The sequence below is a fragment of the Colossoma macropomum genome, unplaced genomic scaffold (assembly GCF_904425465.1).
Source record: "Colossoma macropomum unplaced genomic scaffold, Colossoma_macropomum, whole genome shotgun sequence".
NCBI lineage: Eukaryota > Metazoa > Chordata > Actinopteri > Characiformes > Serrasalmidae > Colossoma > Colossoma macropomum.
The window spans coordinates 36,873,612-36,894,500 of NW_023494791.1; the positions used below are offsets into that span (position 1 = coordinate 36,873,612).

Below are 20,889 nucleotides of genomic sequence, written 5' to 3' on the forward strand. Positions count from 1 at the left end.
TGCATTATTTTGGCTTAGTTATCTCTTTGGTCCTATCGAAATCTTCTGATTTCTTGCTTGATATTTTGGAGATTGTAATTGAACTTTCCTCCTACTTGAAACCTGTCTGAGGCATCTGAGTTTAGCCATTTTCTGCAAATTTCAGTGCATAGTTTCTGTTTGTTCGCTAAGTTTAACATATTAGAAAAAAATAAAACATAAAATATACAATGTGCCATTACATTTGCACAGGCCACATTTTATGTTTAATTTCTCCCAATATGTTAAACTTAGCAAATAAACAGTAATTGTGCATTAGAATGTGCAGAAGTTTCTTCTCTGTAGAGAACGTGTAACTTATTGTCACTTAAAAAACTTTAACAAAACATGTTATTTGACCAGAGGTGCCCAAACATTTGCATACAACAACACAAATTAGAGTGCTTTGCTCTGGGCAGGTATGAGCAATGTAGATCTAGCAGAAATGAATATATGGTTATATACTACAAGTGTTACAGAACAGTTAGATACTGTTTTCATGAAATATAGTGGTTATTTCTGATTGATAAGTGAGTTATGCTGAACCATGTGCATTTCAAATCACTAGATAACAGGTAAACACAGTCTTGTTTGACATGTATTATACATAAACCTAAATGCATAGAGAGAGTGGAATTGCTTCAGAACCTCCATCTATTGCTGGTGAAAGGCTATGGCTTTCAAATCAATACAGTTTTTAAAACGTGCAGCAAAAAAGCTGCTGAAAAGAGGCTGGGTATGTACTATCCAAGGCAGCGTCAGATCACGAATCTCAATCGTTTGTCCCAAACTACACACATACACACACATACTGGGTTATTCTCTCTCTCTCTCACTCTCTCTAACTCTCTCTCTCCCTTCCATGCCTCCCTTCATCACAGATGGCTGAGTCCTGGAAAAAAAGCAGTCCTCTCCGTTCCGCCCTCAGGCAGAAAGGATGGGCCCCACGGTGCAGCTCGCCTGCTGGGCCCTCACCTGCACCGCCCTCAGATTCTCTGACACACATGCAGTCTGGATCTGGAGTACGAGGTGGCATCCTTCCACACCTTGCAGGCCAGGCCTTTGGCGCAGTCACAGCGCTGGAAGATCTCCAAACCGTGAGAGCCTTTCTTACGCTGCTTGGTGCACACCTCACCCTGACGCAGCACGGGCTTACAGATCTTGGTCCAGAAGTGACGGGCGCAGCAGTAGCCCTCCGAACAGTCCGAGGAACGCAGGCATGCGTCACCATCATGGCCTACAAGGAAGAAAGCGGAGGGAAATCCGTTAAATACTTTATCTTTATCACTGAATCAATGTTTATTACGAACACCTACCTTGTATCTACACTTACTGACAATTTTATCCGGAATACCTACCATACACAGTTATATGCAAAAATCTGAACGCTCTGCAGTTTGCATGTTTTGTTGATTTTATAAGTGACTTAGAGCCTTAAATACTAGTAGCAGAACTATAATATCTATCCTAAAAGATAAAGACAGTCAATGCAGTTCAGCTAATAAGAACTCTATATTATATACAGCAATATTTTTCAAATGACAAAAGTAAAGAGTCTAGCTTCTCATAAAGCATCTTTTTTCCGAGTTTTAGTCCCATGGATCAGAATTCGATTTTTTCTTGATTTATTTGTAGAAAATTTTGTAACATCCACTGAGAAACATCTGACACACAGCTGGTAAGCCTTTCAACAGAGTCTTGATTTTCAGAAAGAACGGAAATGTATAATTGCGTGTCATCAGCATAGCTATGAAAACTGATATCATGTTTCTTAATGACATCACCTAGAAGTAATATGTACAAAGAGAAAAGCAAAGGCCCTAAACCAAACCCTGTAGGACTCCACAAGAAGTGTTAAATATTTTTTACTGAATGATCTCCCAGTGAAACCAAGAACCGTCTATTCATCGAATATTATTTAAACCATTCTAAAACTGCCTGAGAGGCAGATCCAGTATTCCAGATGGTAGATTAGAATCTTGAGATCAACGTTATCAAAAGCTGCATTTACATCCAATAAGACCAAACTGGAAGGATTCTGTGCATCAACCCCAAGCCTGAGGTCATTCACAACATGAACCAATGCTGTCACAGTACTATGGTAAGAACGAAGACCTGATTGAAACTTCTTAAGTGCCTTTATTGATATAGGATACGTATTTAATTGTTTGAAAAAGCAAAGTTTGAAATAAGTATAAAATGATCGAGTATGGAAATCCATGCTACTCTTATTTAGTAGAGGCTGTCATATTAGAAAATATAAAATATAAAATGTGCAATAACTTTTGCACAGGCCATATTTATGTTTTATTTTTTCTAGTATGTTAAATTCATCATATAAACAGTGATTATGCATTAAAATGTGCAGAAGTGTGTTCTCTGTAATTTGACTGGGGGCACCCAAACTTTTGCATACAACTATAAGCACATTTTTTAGGTTTACAGTTGCTCACTGGGCTACAGTCAGTAACTATAAACCTACAAAGTGCACTTATATAGTAGGTGTTCCTGATAAAACGACAACTAAACACAGCATAAGGTGGAATTCTTTAAATGATCTTGATCTTCAGTATTAAGAAAACTTTGTCAATATCTTTTAATACTGCCCTTTTCCACAGATAATATAATTTAGCTTGAGTATTACATGGCATGCCCCAAATTTACCAAATTATTAGATTATCTTAAGTAATTTCATCAGTATGTTAGCATAATGACTGTACTGTGTGCAATCAAGCAGCTCTTCGAGGGAAGTACTGTAAATTCTAACTCTCCAAAGGGAAGAGAAGAAAAATCAAACCGTTACATTGTTTTGGCTTCAAACACATCCAGAGCTCTTGCTGTTATATTGGATTTAAAATTGCATTACGAGGTTTGCACATAAAGGGAGAGATACAGGGCCCCAAAGAATCCGAGCAAACGATTTCCTGATTTATTAACCAATTCGATTCAGTTGAGGGAAACTCTCTACACTTGTCAGGCGGTTTATATTAGTCTTTCAAAGGGATAATTAGTATAGCAAATATTTATAATACATCTAACTGTGAGATTTCTGTGCAATAATTTGGCATGCGCACTTCCCCTGCCAAAGGCTTTTAAACACACAATCCAGCCTCAACGAGTCCCTGAACAAAACCGCAGTTTCCTGAGAGGCCTTCCTGGCTAAAGCTCTAAGCAGCAGTGTCCAGCAGGTAAAGGGTCATATGGCTTCTAATCTCTGCATTCACAGCTGGGGCATATCTGTATAAGCGACATGTTAAGAAACGACAAACAAGAACCATGTCCTTTTCCAGAACAAGAAAACCATCCATTTAACATGCCTTAATAATATGTGGAGTGGTTTCTGATTGCCTAGTGGTAGGCTATGAGTATTATTGATAATCATTTCAATTTAAGTACTCAAATGGAAGATTTTAAATAATACATCTCAGTCAGACGTCAATTTTATAGCCCATGTTAAGAGCAAGTGTAATTACATGATTTGAGCTTAATGACAGACATGGCAGGACTTTTAGAGTCCTTTTAAATGCCTCAGACGAGTTTAATGTCCTGTGATTTAGTTTATGATTGAATGGGGTTATGCTGTCACCATCCCTACGAGTACGCCAGGTTTATATAGAAGCGGGAAGAGCAGTGCATTATGGTTGACTCTGCACACGCTCCATACCATGCTGAAAAATCATAGGTTGATCTATGAGCAGTATGTAATTATGTGGCTTGGCGTTCCTTTCCTCCACACAAATAACAACCTGTGGCAGGGCCACTGGAGATAACAGAGGTAAATGCACAGAAACAGGAGAACCTCTCCAAACTGCCAAAGTTTCAAACCCCATGCAGTCTGGTGGAGACATGGCTTTTTCCATAAGATCTTTGTTGAGATTTACAAGGCTGGCGTGAATTCCCCACCTTTGAGGGAGAGCTTGGCTTGGGCTTTCCCACTCCTCTTCCAGCCCTTGTCTTTGCTTGAGAGTTTGTTGTGCTCCTCTAAGGGCGAGATGTGTGGCGACAGAAGGCTCTCGGAGAATGGGATGCAGATATCTAAAGCAGGGGAGAGAAATTTGGCATCAGTTTTTGGATAATATGTCAAAGGCTTGCTGGAATACATTCATCAGAAATAAGACTGGGCGATATGGCAGAATTACTGAAGACATTTTCATGGTAAACATGTATCACAATATTTAGCTTTTCTGAGGCTTGTGAACAAGGTAAAAGGTTCCTAAATGCACCTTTATGTGCCTGAAAAGGTCCATAGTAGCAAAATAGTAGTTCCACATTTGAAAAACATCATGAAAAACTGAGTACAATGATTTTTTAAGTAACTAAACAAATAAACAGGGGGAAAAAACTTAATGGCATAATGTAGTAACATCCAATCAGGTAGTTATTATACAGTGTATGCAGTCTCTATTTTTATGATGCATACAGTTGTTCAGTGTCCTACCACTGCAGTGACAAACCCAGAAAAGCATATAGTAACATAATTATCATGATAATCATAACATAACATAATAATCAAAAATTATGAGGATGCTGTTATGCAAAACAACTGAACACATACAGTTGCTGCACCGGTTGCCAGGGCAGCACATGGCATCTCTGTGGCAACGCTTCTTCCTCCGACGGCAGGTGAGGCAGCGTGAGGGAGCATGCTGAGGGCTGTGACAGTAACTACCGACCGAACACTCTTTATCACTGCTGCAGGGGTACATCTGCACACAAAAAGAGAGAGAGAGACGTTAATCCTTCACTGTAATCGTGAGTGTGATAAGCACATCTAATATATTTCAGTTGGCTCAATAAAACTGCACCACTTAAAATATTTCTCAAATCCTCTTTACTGGTCTTTAGAGATGGCACGATACCACTGAAGCACGAACACTCTACTGACCCACAAGGATAAACACAGCCAACGGCAGCACATCACACAATGTGAGCGGGCGCTATTTCGGGACAGATTTGTTACAGGATTGGATCCAACTCATCTTTTTTTTCCCTTTTGATATCTGATGCAGCATTTTCTGCTGATGTTGCCCTCATACTGATACCCAGTAATCAATCTGTGCCATCTCTGTTTATCTTTACCTGAAGGGGAATTCCACTGATTTTTTTCAAAATTTCTCCAGAATTCAGTAGCTAAGATGTCAGCAAAGTAATTCAGAGTGGTTTGATGAGAAATGGTTCATTGTAGAAAAATTTAATGATGCTGATATCTTTACAGCAGTGATAGAAACCAGAGGTCATAATGTCTACAACTCAGCCATTTTATTTTCTATAAAAAACAACCAGTGGACCGTGTCATCTGAGTTTTATATGTAATGTGGATGTTGGTAAAAAAGTGGAAAATCCCCCAAAAAAAAAGTTTTCTTTGACTTACAACGCCCAAAGTGCCTCTTCACAAAGATTGGCTTTTAAAAAAATGTTTTAAGCCAAAACCCTCTCCAAACTATCATAAAACAATGTCTCAGGCATCAGGCAACATATTTGTAACCATTTCATTTAATAACTTTCTGCAAGGGAGCTTTTAGAGGTGGATGTCTGGTTTCTATCAATACCACTGTGCACAATTCCGACTCTCAGGTTTCTGTAGAACATAGTGTTTCACATCAATCCACCCTGAATGACATGTTTACATCATTATGAATAAATTATGCAGAAATGTTTAATCATTTTCTGCATAAAACAGTGAATTGTGCTTCATGTTCCAACAAAGTTGTTACCTGTCCTACTGCAGTAGTATTTTTAATTATATGGATAACAATACGGTGAATATTAATTCTATGTTGTAAAAATGAACATTTTACAGACAGAGGATCCATTTACTACAAGGCAGATGATTTAAAATGATCAGACATTTCCAAAATATAATTGGGAATAGTTCTTGCCTTAAGTTGAAAATAGAGACAATGAGCAAACATCAATGTGCTTTCTCACTAGCAAAGTTAAACAAGCGTCAGGGCTTCCGAGTAACGTGGGGAAAAACTGCTAATGCTAACCAGACATTATATGGAAATCCTTTCAACCTCCGAACTCCAACTTTCAGTCAAATAAATCTAATCCCGAGTCTTCGATCACAGTCATCACTTACTTCACTGTCGCCAAGCATATTTTTATGAGACAGCTAGACACTTGGGGTAAAACTGCCCGAGACACTAACCAGTTTAACAGAGCATGTGTGGTGTTGCTGTGAAACACAGACCCGTTTTTATAGCCAACTGTGGAGAACAGCCCCAAAAACCAGCGTCGCATTTTTCTCTCCAACTGCTAGTAATATTTTCAGCCACCTGACAATAGAAGCACTGTCATTACCTCAAAATAAAACATGTATCTTTTATTTGGATTCCTTGAAAGCATCTGCTTTTGGACCTTCTGACAGTGTGGTGTTTGTATAGGTATTCCAGTTTGTTTTATTCAGCTATGTTTGTTTCTTCAAATCTCCTGTTTAGACTTACTGAACACTGATGTTAGTTAGCATCAGCCGAACCAAGATAATCAAGCTACGACTCCAAGAACGAGTGAACGGAAACCACAGAATGCAATGATGAGCTCAGATTGCTTTCCAAAACACGTGTCTCTGTGGACTGCCATGATACTACAGTTGATACTCTAATCTGTGCTAATGTCTCACACATGCTTTCAGGCCTCTGGCCTAAAGTAAGGGTGGGAGGCGTGCAAAGAATAAATAAAAACACTTAAGCAATACTACCCAATATTTATGTTTGATCCAATTTAAACATTCCAAAATGTCCTTAAGCCTCTCAGTTTGAACTTTGAGCATGTGCTCTTCGATAAAGTACTACATATTCAGAAATCTGCCTTTAATTTTCGAGCTGCAGCCTTAGCCAGCAATGAATGCATCTGGGACGCATGACAAGAAATCAAAATTCGGTATCAAATCTTCTGTCCATAGAAGTGATAGAGCTCTGAATCTGAACTGAAACAGATTTGCTGTATCAGTGCTCAGTGACATCTGCTAAAAAGTCCCTAAAGTGAACGCAGATTGAGTTAAACAGTTTAATATGCCTGAAAAAAAAACATATTTTAATTCTAGAACACTAAATCAGTTGTATTTACAAGCCCCAAATCAATTAAAATCACATGAGACTTCTTCCTTACGCTCCTCTACAGAATGAGCTTTGTACTGGGATCGGTTTCATGCTCTCATGCGCGCTAATGTAATGACACGTCTTGACCATTTGATGCTCCTCGGTGCTGAGAGGTACTGACAGATTCACATCAGTCCTGACCGAAAGAGAGCACTTGACGACTGCTCCGTACAGCGCCAGAGCCAGTGCAGGGTTGGAGCCAGGGAAGCATCAAACAGAGACGAGCTCCAACTAATGATGATTCACAGAGAGAAACAACTGACGTCATTGTGACAAGTTCTCTTCTTCTGAATTAAATGCACAACACATGTTCGGACAGTGTAAGGCAGACAGAATATCTCAATATCAACTAACTTTCAAAGATGTTATTCCAAAATCCATGTGCTTTGGACATTGAGACGGCTTAGGAAGATCATCCCTTATTGGGTAAGCAACAGAAATGCTGTTACATTGGAAACACATGGTGAATTTAGTCCAGCTTGCCAAAGATGCGTTAACATCAGGAACAAAAACAAAAAAAAACACCATATACTGTCCAATTTCACATTTTTTATTTATTTTATTAGGACGTTCGGTATGGTTTAGGTATAGGCATCCAATGGCAGTCTGGTTTCTATAGATGTAGATTAAGGCTTAATTTGTAGTGTTGCACCAGCTAATATGTCTCACCCATAGAAGTTACAGTATTCGCCAGCAGTATGAAAAGCATGGTATTCCATCTAATTGTTTCACCGTCAAAGTTTAGGTGTGGATTCTAAACTTTAACCAAAGCCACATTTTTGTTTGTAAGTAAAAGAGGAGATATTTTATTATTATTTGAATCTGATGAGAAGTTATTTTTGTGCATTTAGCAGTGGTTCAACTACTGGCATAGCAGTTGGGGCAATAGTACTGGGGCTCCCAGCACAAGGGTCCTATAGGACCAAGTCCCCAATCTCTTTATTGGGCCCCTCATGGATTGTACTGATAAATTAATGATACACTACAACCATTAAGTACATTAGAGCACCAACTTTGTTGTGATATAGAGCAAATAAGCAAATTACACTGTTATTTTTGTACATAGGTCCTATTCAGTGTTTTGTACTGCGGCCCATAAGATCCAAGTTACACTGCTGGCTTCTTAAAAAATCTTTTACATTTTCATCGCGTTTTTGTTACTGTTCGACATCGAAACAAAAGGGAGAAGGTTGGAGTTATAAACTCATAGCTGTCAATACATAATGACAATTTCATGTAAATGTCATTTATTGTGTATCTTTATGTAATTAAATATTAAATTAAACAAAAAGTAAATCTTAACTCTTTGACTTCTAAGGTTTGAACTGTTCAATGATTGTTCTCAAATGTAGCTCTATGCCTAAAGTCTACAGTAACTAAAGCTGAAACCCATCCACTTCACAAAAATCTTTCATTTGACAAATTAACAAATGTGAAGATACAAAAAGACTAAACAATGACTATTAGTCTGTCAGCAATGACAGTCGGTATGCAGGCAGAGTTCTGCAAGGTAGACCAGCAGCTGAACAGACCCTCATACAGCTGTTAATCTCATAAACCTATAAACAAACTACACTGCACTTACAGTATCTGTCTCTCTGTGATGATATCAGGCTGCATGGCTGGTAGTCTGTAATGGTAGAACAATGACATTGCTGGTACTGGTTGCTCTTCAAAGGAACACACCAGTGTGACCAAACAGGTTCAGCACCTTAGCTACCCAAAATAAAATCGGTATATCCACTCTAGAAATGACTTTCTGTTTTAATCAGAGTAAGAAACAGATGTTCTTCTGTTTCTGAGTTTAAGCATGTCTGCTGATCTACAACATACTTTGATTAATTCATCATCATGTCATGTTTTCAAATCTTAATATCAAATCTATATAATTTTTTTTAAAAGATTAGCTGCTAATAGTAATAGTTAGTCCTTCCTTTTAAGCATGTCCAAAAATAGAGACTCCTTTTTTCATTTTCTTTTTAATGTATAAGACATATTACAAGTCCTTGCCTTTTAGACAGGTCTGAGACTAGTTTTGTCCTTTTTCTTACAATGTATAAGGTACATTATGAGTTTTTGCCTTTTAGGCAGGTCAGAGACTAGTTTTGTCATTTTCCTTATAAAGCATAACATATAGCCTATTGTTAGTCCTTGCATTTTAGGCTAGTCTAAGACCAGTTGTATCATTTTCACTATAATGTTTAAGGTATATTACATGTCTTTGCTTTAGGGAGGTCTGAGACTAGTTTTGTCATTTTCCTTACAAAGTATAGGTACATTATGAACCTTTGCCTTTTAGGCAGGTCAGAGACTGCTTTTGTTTTTTTCTTTATAATGCATAACGTATAGCCTATTGTGAGGCCAGTTGTGTCATTTTACTGCCATGTATAAGATATATTACAGGTCTTTTCCTTTTAGGCAGGTCTGAGAGTAGTTTTGCCATTTCCTTTATAGCATAAAATGTATATTACGAGTCTCTACCTTTTAGGCAGTTCTGAGAATAGTTTGTCATTTTCCTTATAATGTAAAATCTATATTAAATGTATAAGTCTTATAAGTCTTAACCTTTTAAGCAGGTCTAAGAGTAGTTCCGACAGTTTTTTATCATATAAAATGTATAGGACAGGTCTTTGCTTTTCAGGCAGGTCTGAGACCAGTTCTGTCATTTTGTTTAGAATATGCATAAATATGGCTGCTACCTGAAGCCACAGACGCCACCCTCATCCCAGGCAACAGACGCTACCCTCTCCTAGGCAACACATAATTTAGCAAGCCAGCCGTAGACACGTAACCACATCTCCACATAATCAGTCCATCTGATCACGGCAGATTTTTAATATCGTTCTTCTAAGGGCTTCTGTGCCTTTTTACTTTTTTATTTTACTACTTGATCCTCATCCCTCACTGATCTGTTCTTTTTTCTCTCTCTCACCCCTATCTTCCCAAGAGTGCATAGTGACATTAAAAGGGTGGGCGTGGGGCTCAGTTGGGATAGAAGATAAGAGCAGAGCTGATAAGGCCAGAGACAGAGGCAGATGAGGGAAGCCTTCCATGGCCATACTGCTCTCGTGCCGGTGAGGAGATCAATCTCTAAAGCTCAAATGCGCGTGCCTTTGAACTTCTTTCTGCCGTCTATATTTTCCCCTCATCTTTTCCACAAACCTGTCACTCCGGGGTTTGATATCATTGTTGGATGGTGGTGTAATACCCAAACCTAGTGCAGTTTGCGCCTCTCTAGCAGCAATATTTGAGCCACTGAGCTCGTGTCTGGATGGGTTTGAGTCATCCTTCAGGGCAGCGATAATCATTTCAAGTGATCCTTAAAGCTTGAAACAGTCTAAATCATTACATAGTCCAAACAATCCCGCTGACCCAAAATTTCCATAAAACCTTCCTGAGAAAGAACAATAAATAAAACAATTCAGCTGATATCAATTTTCAAACCACAGGATAGAAATTTCGGTCTCCTAAGACTCAACTTAAATACAGCAGTATTTGCACAACTGAACGTGTAATCCTGAATGGCGTGCTATAAGCTTCATTTCTTTCACCCACACACCTACTGGGCCTCCTGGCCAAGCTGGAACAGACCTTGAGAAATCAAAATGGACACTTGACACCATGAATGGTGTTAGTGAGCTGGGAGGGTTTTCCAGAGTAAAATAAACGATGTCACTAAACAAACAAACCCCATACAGCCTCAAAGGGCGAGGTCCCCTGCAGTATCAGATCACCGAGGCGGTCTGCGCTTTCTCTCACTGTTTGAAGCACAAGTTTAAGGTTAATCTCTCCACCACAAAACATGTGTGTAGCAAAACCCTAAAGGGCCACTTGAATGAGATCCTGTCACTCATTCAACACGACTAACATAAACACTTAGTAGCCCGCTTCACACACACAGGCATAGCGGCACAGGGAAGAGAGCTAGCTGAAGCTGGTAAGGAAATTAAACGTCTTAAATGAGAGTGGGTTCTTGAGAGCACAGGCTCAGAATGCCATAAATGCCAAAGATGTGTTAAGGTTCCCTGGTGGTGGCGGTCATGGCGTCTCCTGGCCTCAATGATAGCCATTAGTGAGGGACTGCAAGACAGATGATTAGCTCAGCTACCGCTAACGAGCCGTCACACCTCGGGCTGTTTTAGTTCACCCTCTCAGCTCGTTAGCATCACTAAACAGCCACTTAACCCCAGAAGGGGCAGGAGGGACCTGCCTCCCCTCTTTACAAGCCAGACCCAAACACTCCAGTCTCCTCCTCGTTAACAGAACCTCCACATCAAATTAAATAAGGAGACCAGTTTGAAAGAAAAAAATGGACCACTGATGAGAAACAGGTCTTGCGATCATGCAGTATATAGGCCAGATCCCGCCTGGACTGAGGGGTTAAAGTATGCTGTGCCCATGCCTGTGCTCCTCTTTTGGTGCAACCACAAAAACCATCAGCTGCTGACCACCCACATGCATTTCCTCAAAACGCCTGAAGGGAGTAACTCTGCTGAATTTCTGGCTGAAACACACACAGATTTAGAAAGTAGGACTGTTTTGAGTGACATTCTTGATTTGTGAGTCTGTCCATCTATCAAGGGAGAGAGAGAACAGAAATATCCAATATGCATGATATTCATTGTCAGGGCACAATTTTTGTCAACAGACAGTGAAATATAAACATGTTAAAGCGCCATCAGCTGCCACCAACCATGGCTTTGACATGCTTGCTGTGGGCCTGCTTCACTAATGTGACAGTTAGAAACACCAAACAGCACTCCAGCCTCCCTCTGGGGATGACGGCTCAACGGTGGGTGGCCCATTTTCCCGCACATTTAATTCACAGCGTCTGAGGGTAAGTCAGTGGGGACTATTTATTGGGAGCTTATGTTATGATCCTCCACTTATCCTTTAATGTTAGTGAGTTAGAGGCCTTGAGGGGAAACATTTCAGCAGCTTTCTAGGGAAAGATAAAAATGTGGCACATTCATTCAAGAGCCAGCGCAGATTTGATGTTGGAAAGTGACTAAACGGTGTGATGGTGAATTAGCGCCTAACTCTTCTAACACTTCACTGAAGCAGATAACCATCAATCACTGCTGTAAAGACACCTCTGTCCAAAGGCTGATAAAAGCAGCAGTCAGCACCCTATCCATCACACACTGTAGTCCTGCATCAATGAGCTACAGTGAGCAGTTTGTGTGGTGTGCTCTCTTCACAGTTGCACTGAGATACATGTAGCTAGACTGTGTTCAGTTTGCCAGCTTTCCGTCAATCCATCACTTCTGGATCCAACTTCAGTTCGTAACCGTAAGAATGATTCATTATTGCACACTGAGGTGAGACTGTTAAAGTGAAAAGCCACAGAATAGATCCATACAGTCCATATGAACTGAATTTAACTTTAATTTATGCGCAAAGAGAACTGGCTCTAAAGCTATTGCAAATCGCAGGCCACACTTTCCCTATTAAAATCACACTACTACATCTACTTTGTTATCTTTGATTTACCCCACTCATAAACAAGCACTTTAGACAGGCTCACATGGTCAGTGGCGTGTGCCTAGAGGCACAGGCTATTGGAGGCTGGCCATAGTTCAGTATTTGGCTGCAGTGTATTTAAAAAAAAGGCCTGGAAATCATTCCAGGCTGCCAAAGGGATAGCACTCCCACCACCGTTACCGCTATTAGCTGTCTTCATTTGCCTGAGAGGTTAAATGTAGCATGGCAGAGCACTTGTATAACAATGCGGTGGGCTCCATGTATATCGTTGCGGTCAGTTCAGCCAATTGGATTGGGTTTAGTGGAACAGCTTAGCAAGGCCGAGAAGAGATATTTAGATGGAGGTTCGTAAGAAAGCAAACATACTGGAAGGGGGATAGAGAGAGGGGGGGGGGAGAGAGACTGACACTTTTCAGGTTTTCAAATTTAATCACTCACCAGGCCAATAAATTGTGACTGAACTCCATAAGGGCCACTTTTTGCTGACCTGCCACCAACATACATCCACTGCTAGTGAAAATTTTTACCAGAACTGCCAGGTTTACTCAGTGGAGACTGCACTGATATCAGTCTGATATCAGGAAAGGCTGCGACAGAACATCAGTGGTTTCTATCCGGACTCATACCTGTACTATATACAAATATGACAACAGCAAATTAAAAAAGATCTCAGTCATAGACAAACTGGATCATGCTGAGATGATGAGGAGAATGTATTATGATTTTAAGAAACTTTCCCAAGCTATTAAGTCTCAAACTCAAGCTTAGTAAGGTTAAATCTCCTGTTTCTTTAAGTACCTGTTGATATTAACTAAAAGCATTGTCAACTCAGACACAGCGGGTTAGTCTCCCAGACAGATACTAACCCTAATCCTAGACATAATTTTCTTTTTAGTGTAGAATGCTGTGCAGTCCAGGATTAGACTTAATCCCTGGTTGGATAACCATCCCAACACTAATTATTGCGTTAAACTTTGGTTCACATTTGCTGTTAAAGTGTGAAGAGTCAACTGAATAGCCCGCATGACTAAATATAGCACACACATGTCTTGCCTGCCAAAGTCAATGCCAGTTTGAAAATACACTGTGAGTTAAGCTGAATGGGCACATTGCCTTTTTCCTGCCATAGTTAATACTAGTAGGGCAAATTCAGATAAAGTGAGACATGCGGTAAAGTGGGACACTTAAGCTTTGTGGTCCTATACTTTTCTTTTGTCAGTCTTAGATACTGCTGCATGTGTGCTGAATGTGAATAAAGGTTTTTGACTGATGTGGCATCATCACTGTGGGCTTGGCTGCTTTTAAATCAAGTGCTTCAAAAAGCTCATTCTAAGTATCCTAGCATAAATACTTAAAAGCATGTAAATGCTTTTAAAAATGAGTATGTGCTGACAGTGATTTGTGATACTAAAACACATGCACAATCTTTTATCTGATTTTAAGAGCATGTTGAGCTGTTGGTATTTTTTTTTTAAATAGACACGGCACAAAAAGACTGATACCAGTACTGATCCAATATTATTTCTATGCTTTAAACTGAGCTATTTTTAAGTAAACTACCACTGAACTACCCCACAGGACATAATACACAGCTAACAGCATCACAACACACAATGTGAGTGTGTGCTTTTTCAGGATATATTTGCTACAGGACTGGATCAGATTCATTCTTTTTTACCCTCAAAATCTGATCCATTATTTTCTACTGATATTGACCCGATACCTATACCCATCATACCAACATGCCATCACTAATTTTAAATGTGGGATACAGATTTCTATCTACTTTAGCTCTCCAACCGTCCCACTCAAGCTGACCTGCATTATACAGATGCAACACTTGGCTGGAAAACAAATAGCAGCTCATTTTAGTTGAGGGTGAGCAGATCTAATAAACTATTCTGACTGTACCTGAATGAGAACCTTGTTTCTTTCCTCAAGTTAACACCAGTGTAAGAACACACCAAACACCTCTAAAAATGGCACATACACTAAATGTCCAAAAGTACCCAGACATCTAGACTTCTAATTAGTGAATTCAGCTACTTTAAAGTGCACCCATTGCTAATTGCACTTAGTATGATCTTCATAGAAAAGCACTGCTACCCTCCATGAGACCCTCTGGAGCAGCAGCACATGAACTGTTCTCTGGAGTGATGGGGCTCCATCCAACACCTTTAGGATGAGTTGAAGTGGAGTTTGTTATCCAGAACTGATCATCCAACACCTGTACCTGACCTCACTAACGCTCCTGTGGCTGAATTCAGTCAAATCCTCACAGCCATGTTCCAACACCTATTGTAAAGCCTTCCCAGAAGAGTAGAGGCTGTTAAGGCAGCAAACGAGGACAAACTTTCTATTAAGAGCCCTAATTTCAGAAGAAACGCTGCATAAACGGGTGTCTACAGACTTTTGGACATGTAGCTAGCCAAGCTAGAGTCAGCACAGAAACAGTTTGTTTACCTGAAGGCGGACGTTGCCTTTCCTGGCCGCTCCACTGTGAGCGACCCCTGAGCGGTTGGTGGCCGCTGTGGGCGACTCGCCGAGCGGCGGGGATTTGATGGAGTTTTCGGCGTCTCGCGACGCCCCGTGCCGCGCGGTTGCTAAGGAGTTCCCGCCTTTGGCGCCCAGCGACGCTACTGTTGCTAGGAGCAACGTTACCATCCAGCAGCAGCAGAAGTTCCGAGTCACTGCGAGCATCCTCGGTGAGAGAAAAGTCTTCTGTTTACACTAAAATATGGTGTGTGCTTAGTTGGAGACACCAACCCAGAGCTTCTAACAGAGCTGCGTTTTGAGAGTGAGGGGCTTAGAACCCTCTAACAGAGCTGCGTTTTGAGAACAGGGGGGCTTAAAACCCTAAACTCCGTTTAACAATGTCCAAAACAAGTGAGGCGGCTCGGTGAGGCCAAAACTCAGTGTGAGACATTTATGTGCGCGGTAAGAAAAGAATTGCTAAAAATCCTACAGGGCTAGCGTAATCTCAGAGAAAAATGGACAAAACGTAAAAAAGAAGCCGATTAAATGTCCCCAGTCTCTGGCTGGTAATGTCTCCCTGTGTGTGTCTTTCTCTGTGGAAAAGCCTGCTGGCATTTTGAGGATGCAGGTCGGTCTCTTTTATATCATCCTCTTCCTCCGCCCCGTTTGTGAACAGGGTGACGGCGCGCGGCGTTGCTCTATTTTTTTTGCCTCCACGTGTGTTCGAGAAGCCCCGCCCCCCGGCGCTACGATAGGCTCGCAGCTCATCCTCACGCGCGGTTCATTGGCAAAAATAATGCCCACACCAGTGACGTCAGCGAACGAGAACGCACTTGATGCACAAGAAACGGCTCATCAGATAAACCTAAAAATGACTTTATGTAGTAACAAGCAGTTGAACTAGTTTTATCCAACTAACATTGACATTGATTGAAATAGTCGTTTACTCAAAGTGTTTATTTAGATTGAATAAAATTAGTTAATTTACTTGATACCATATAAAATATTTTTTAGGTAGACCATCTATTTTTACGGTGCAGATTTGATGCGGTTTAGTTATGTTGAAAGAACAGTAAATAATACTAGGGTGCTCAAACCTTTTGTCTTGGGGGGGGAGCAAAGGGCAGTGTTTGTGATGGACTGAGGGTCAAAAATCAAACTGGTACAGACATAAGAAAGAAGGTAGGTTCCAAACTGAATTCTGTAACATGTACATATAAAATGTATAACACTACAATATATGTTGCTGTTAAAATACTTGAAATAATACTAAATTTAACAAGTATGAAAATATGTTTGGTGGGGGTGGTGTTTTAACTTTCTGGACGTCCAAATCAAACATCCGTAGGGGCTACACTTTGGGCAGCTCTGTAAAATGTGTAAAAGAGCATGTGCTTTGTGATAATATGAATCAAAATAATATATATTGTGGCACTGGCTCAGAAAAGGAACCAGGGAATGCCATTTTTTCTGCTCAAGGAAATTATTGCTTTTATTGAACAAAGCACAAAGGGCCACTGAATTACAGCGCAGCGAGAATAGCAGGAAAGGTCACCTCTAACTGAACAACATCTACTGACAGTAAACATTAAACCCACACTAAATAACCCTCAGCAGAACACAGTAAAACACAGCCAACACATAAAAACATCTTAAACAACAACATTGACATCAACTTGCCAGGCCCCTAAGGTCCTCTTGAAACACAGAGTTTTCAATATAAGTTTATAGGCTGTATTCCGCATACACTACAACGGTCAAAAGTTTGGGATCGCTGTTCAAACGTTCGGAAGCAATGTTTTCAATATAACAAAACCTCTTAACACAGAGATGTGCATAAAATGATTCTAATATGCTCGTCCTGTACACCTTCAGAGCTTTCAGATAATTAGTAGTACACTAGGAAGCTGTACATTAAAATGTTAGATGTGTCCAGAATGATAAACAAAGCTGTAGATGATTGTAAAATGGCATAGAAAGCTGTAGAATATTGAGAATTAAGCTTTCATAGATTTAATATCCATAATTCATTATATTTCAAGAATATAGATAAAATCTCAGGGCAGATAACTTGACAAAATATCATTTCATTCATTGCATTAATTAATGTAAACAAATAATTGTGGTATATTGTTTACTATTTAATACCTTTTTTTCACAGAATTCTTGAAATATTGAATAAAACACCTACAAATACATTGTTATGCTGTATAAGTTATTATTGTATATAAAATAACAAAAATATTTAATGCAAATGATTACAAACTTTTGAACAATAGTGTACACGTTTTTAAACATGTGAGAGAGCACATGGATTATGATAACAAGGCCCAATCCCATTTCACCCCTTGCCCCTACCACTTAGCCCTTAGCCCTCTGTTTTGCGCGTTCACGTCTAGGGTAAGGGTGTCCCAATTTTAGTTGAGATAGAGGGGTACGGCGAAGTGTTAGGGCTACATGGCCCTCCAAACGGAGATTTTTCAGAGGCTCACTCCAAACAGAGTGTTATGAAAAAAAAGAATAACCGGCAAGATGGCTGCGCGAGCGACCAAAGAAACCCACAAATGTGAGAATTTTCTCCGTTAAAAAATACGATAACTATTGTATTATCTTAGTTTAATGTCGTTTCAATGTGTTATGGTCGTTTTCTTCATAACAAGCACAAAAAAAATCGCTAATAGCATGCTAATTTCTCAGTAGCTAGCTAACTTTCCCATTCCACCTTAAATAGCCTGGCAGTATTGACGCCAGAAGCGCCAGAATGTAACTGCTGCACTATTTAAGGTGGAACGGGAAAATTCGAACAAGAAGCCTGCGAATAGATGACTTCAGCTAAATGTAACTAAAGCCCAGCAGCGAGGTTGCTGAACTTCTCCCTTCTCTGCTATCACTGCCGCCTACAGAACAGCGCTAGTAGGCTGTTAATGAAGCGATGTTTTTTTTTTTTAATTTTAGGGTTGTCCCATTTCGTAGGCCAAGTTTTTAACCATTACCCCTTGTAACTCAGTTCCAAGGGGTTAGGGTGACACTCGAAAACAAGGGGTAGGGGTAAAAAGAAGAAATGGGATTGGGCCTAAGAACCGTCTTTATGTATTAGACAAAAATTCTGCAGAATCACTACAGTACGTGACGTTGAATAATTTTTCTGCTGTATCAAAATAGCTTGAAGAGATGCATATGGTTTTATATGAAGTTTAGTTTTTTTCGCTTCTAAGGCTAAGTAGGTTTTGGCATATCGTATACAAAGTGAAAATCTTTTGTAATAACAGCCAAACACAAAGTCAGTCCCAAACGCCAACAGAGATTGGCCAAAGGGGAAAAAAATTCTTCAAGTGAAACACTACCCTAGTGACAATTCCTTTATATTTGTGCAGTCTGAATGAAAAGCAGATTGTGGAAAAACAGCAAACAACAGCCCTCAAATATGACGGTGTAATAAGAATATGATTTGCCTCATCTATTTGTTGCCAGTGTCCAGCTGTTGTTTAGAGGAGGAATTACTGGAGAAACGGTTGAAAAGCTCCTGGGGAGAGGCAGAAAATGACTCTGAGGAAAGAAAAGGAACTTCATTACAAACAACTGACATGTGAATTCAACTTCAGAGAGGTAGGGGGTCATTGATGTGAGACGTTATTATAGCACCAACTGAATCTGGAGATGAATTCTTATGTGTATGTCCTGGCTTGAAATCTAAGACTGAAGTCTCAGGAGCGTCCCGACAGCCACATGGTTTTGGATAAAATCTTGCGCAGTACAAAGCTCTTGGACGACTCAGCCATAGAGTTTGTGGTTTCGAGATGTGTTTTTGTACATTTATATGATAAAGGAATCCTGGGGGACAGCGGAGGGCTTGATTTGAAGCAGGGTGCAAGGGGATGTCATGCTCCCGGTCATAAACAGACAAAAAATATCCCCTTTGTAAAAACGACCAGTCTCTCTTGACATCCCCTTTGGATTACTGGCATTATTACTTAAGATATCTACTTACTTATTAATTATAATTGCTTATTACTTAAGGTATCTGCTATAAAAACTACTACTAAATTCCATCCAAATTTTATGATTTACATGTCAAGTTGCTTTCAATATATGAAAATGTGTCAAAATCAACCTGAATAGTAAGGCCTGTCACAATCAGGAAATTGTAGATGATATAAATAACTGCAATTAACATTTTGTCTTTTTGTCAACTAGTCTACAATGGCCAGATTAGCTGATTACCTACTTTACTGCATAATTAGTAGCTCCCAACTAACCGCAGGAAGGCTCAAGCTCAAATAAACAAACATTACTCACCATTGCCCTCTACAGGAGCTATAGCAGCAGGCCATGCTATTTTTGTAAGACCTATGAGGTGTCTCTGTAAATTCATTTTAAGCTTTCTTTTATTTTCATGTATTTGCTTCAACTCAGTGGCTGTAAACGTGCTCACATTCACATTTTGTCTGTTGCGATGTTAACATATCACTGTGAAAGGAAAACAATTGTGGTCAGCTTAAAAAAATCACTATCTGCTTAAATAATATGTAAATTTGTGATAGGCCTATTGATAGACAGCTGCAGCTGATAACCCCAAATGGGTTTAAATTCATTGATATTAAAACAGTCTGATTACTGTTGTCAAATAATAAAACCTCTCTAATCACAGTATAAGATGAGTAATATTTCAAAAGGTACCCACCCCACAAAAAAAATAAACCCTCCTTAAAAATGTGTTACAGTTATATGACTGGTTAATCCTGCGGGAAAAGAGCTGCAGTAGATGAATGAAGGCCCACTTAGTAGAAGCTGGCTAAGCTTTGCATGATGATTGGCTTTTCCAGTTTGTTTATTTAGCTAGTGGTAAAGTTTAGACGTGGCCTGCATGTGTTGCAAGATTCAGTTGTCACCCTGAGCTTTTGTACATTATACACACTATAGCCTAGCATAGTTTTCGATTCAAGCTATAAAGCAATACCCAGAGACATATTCACACCAAAGACAACCTGAACCTGATTCCATGACTTTAAAAAGTAACCTGCGTGACTGCATCATATAAAATACCAAGCACTGAACCGTATTCTAATGCCAAGGTTATCTTGGTTATCTCCCTGATCACAGATAAGATCTGCCAGAGACTCACAGAGAAACATTACCCAGGTGACAGCGCTCCACTGGGTTTGCAAGTGATGCCTTAATTACTTTAATTACAGTCATACGTCAAATTCTCTCTTGTCTTTTACGTCAAAACAATGATCTGAGTCAGCTCTTGTTATTCTACATTTTGCTTAATACAAATATACTGTAGGTCAACATTTGCATTTTACCTAGCAGCTTTGAAGGAGAACAAAGCCTCCGTTGAGGCAGTGACACACTGACTCTGCGCAGTTCTCCGCAGTTTCTCTCTCGAACAGGGACAAGCAGTCTCCAACACTAAACAAACAAACACCATGTGTCCGATCTACAGACATCATATGGAAAGCGAGACTACAACTCGTGCGGACGTCTGTGAGGCTGGATTACACCATGCTTTCAAGCCTTTTTAAAAGCCTCCACTGCCGATTCAAAGGCTAGGAACTCGGTTAAGTAATTGTGGTCGCAGCCTTTGATGTAAACCATGTTGTTGGAAACCTTCTCACCCCAGCGTACCGAACTGGTTCTTATTAATGGATCACACAGTTTGACGGCTGCGTTCTCCAAACAGGTCGGACGCATACAGTCGCCATCAATCTCGGCGCGTCAGGGGGACGACTGCATCCTGCATGCGCTGGTCCTGCCCAACCTGACTTTTATTCTGTTCGACTGATGGTAGGGAGGGGGAATCTGGAACTAG

General features: G+C 39.9%; 1 protein-coding gene across 1 annotated transcript; it reads right to left on the reverse strand.

Moving 5' to 3' along the window:
* Positions 1 to 310: 310 nt before the first annotated feature.
* On the reverse strand, positions 311 to 15,677 carry dkk2 (dickkopf WNT signaling pathway inhibitor 2). Its single transcript, XM_036573503.1, has 4 exons — positions 15,066 to 15,677; positions 4,574 to 4,724; positions 3,922 to 4,053; positions 311 to 1,255 (listed from the first exon to the last, which is right to left on the reverse strand). The coding sequence occupies exons 1-4, from the start codon at positions 15,300 to 15,302 to the stop codon at positions 1,005 to 1,007; spliced, it is 771 nt and encodes a 256-aa protein (XP_036429396.1). The 5' UTR covers positions 15,303 to 15,677; the 3' UTR covers positions 311 to 1,004.
* Between the last annotated feature and the right edge of the window lie 5,212 nt (positions 15,678 to 20,889).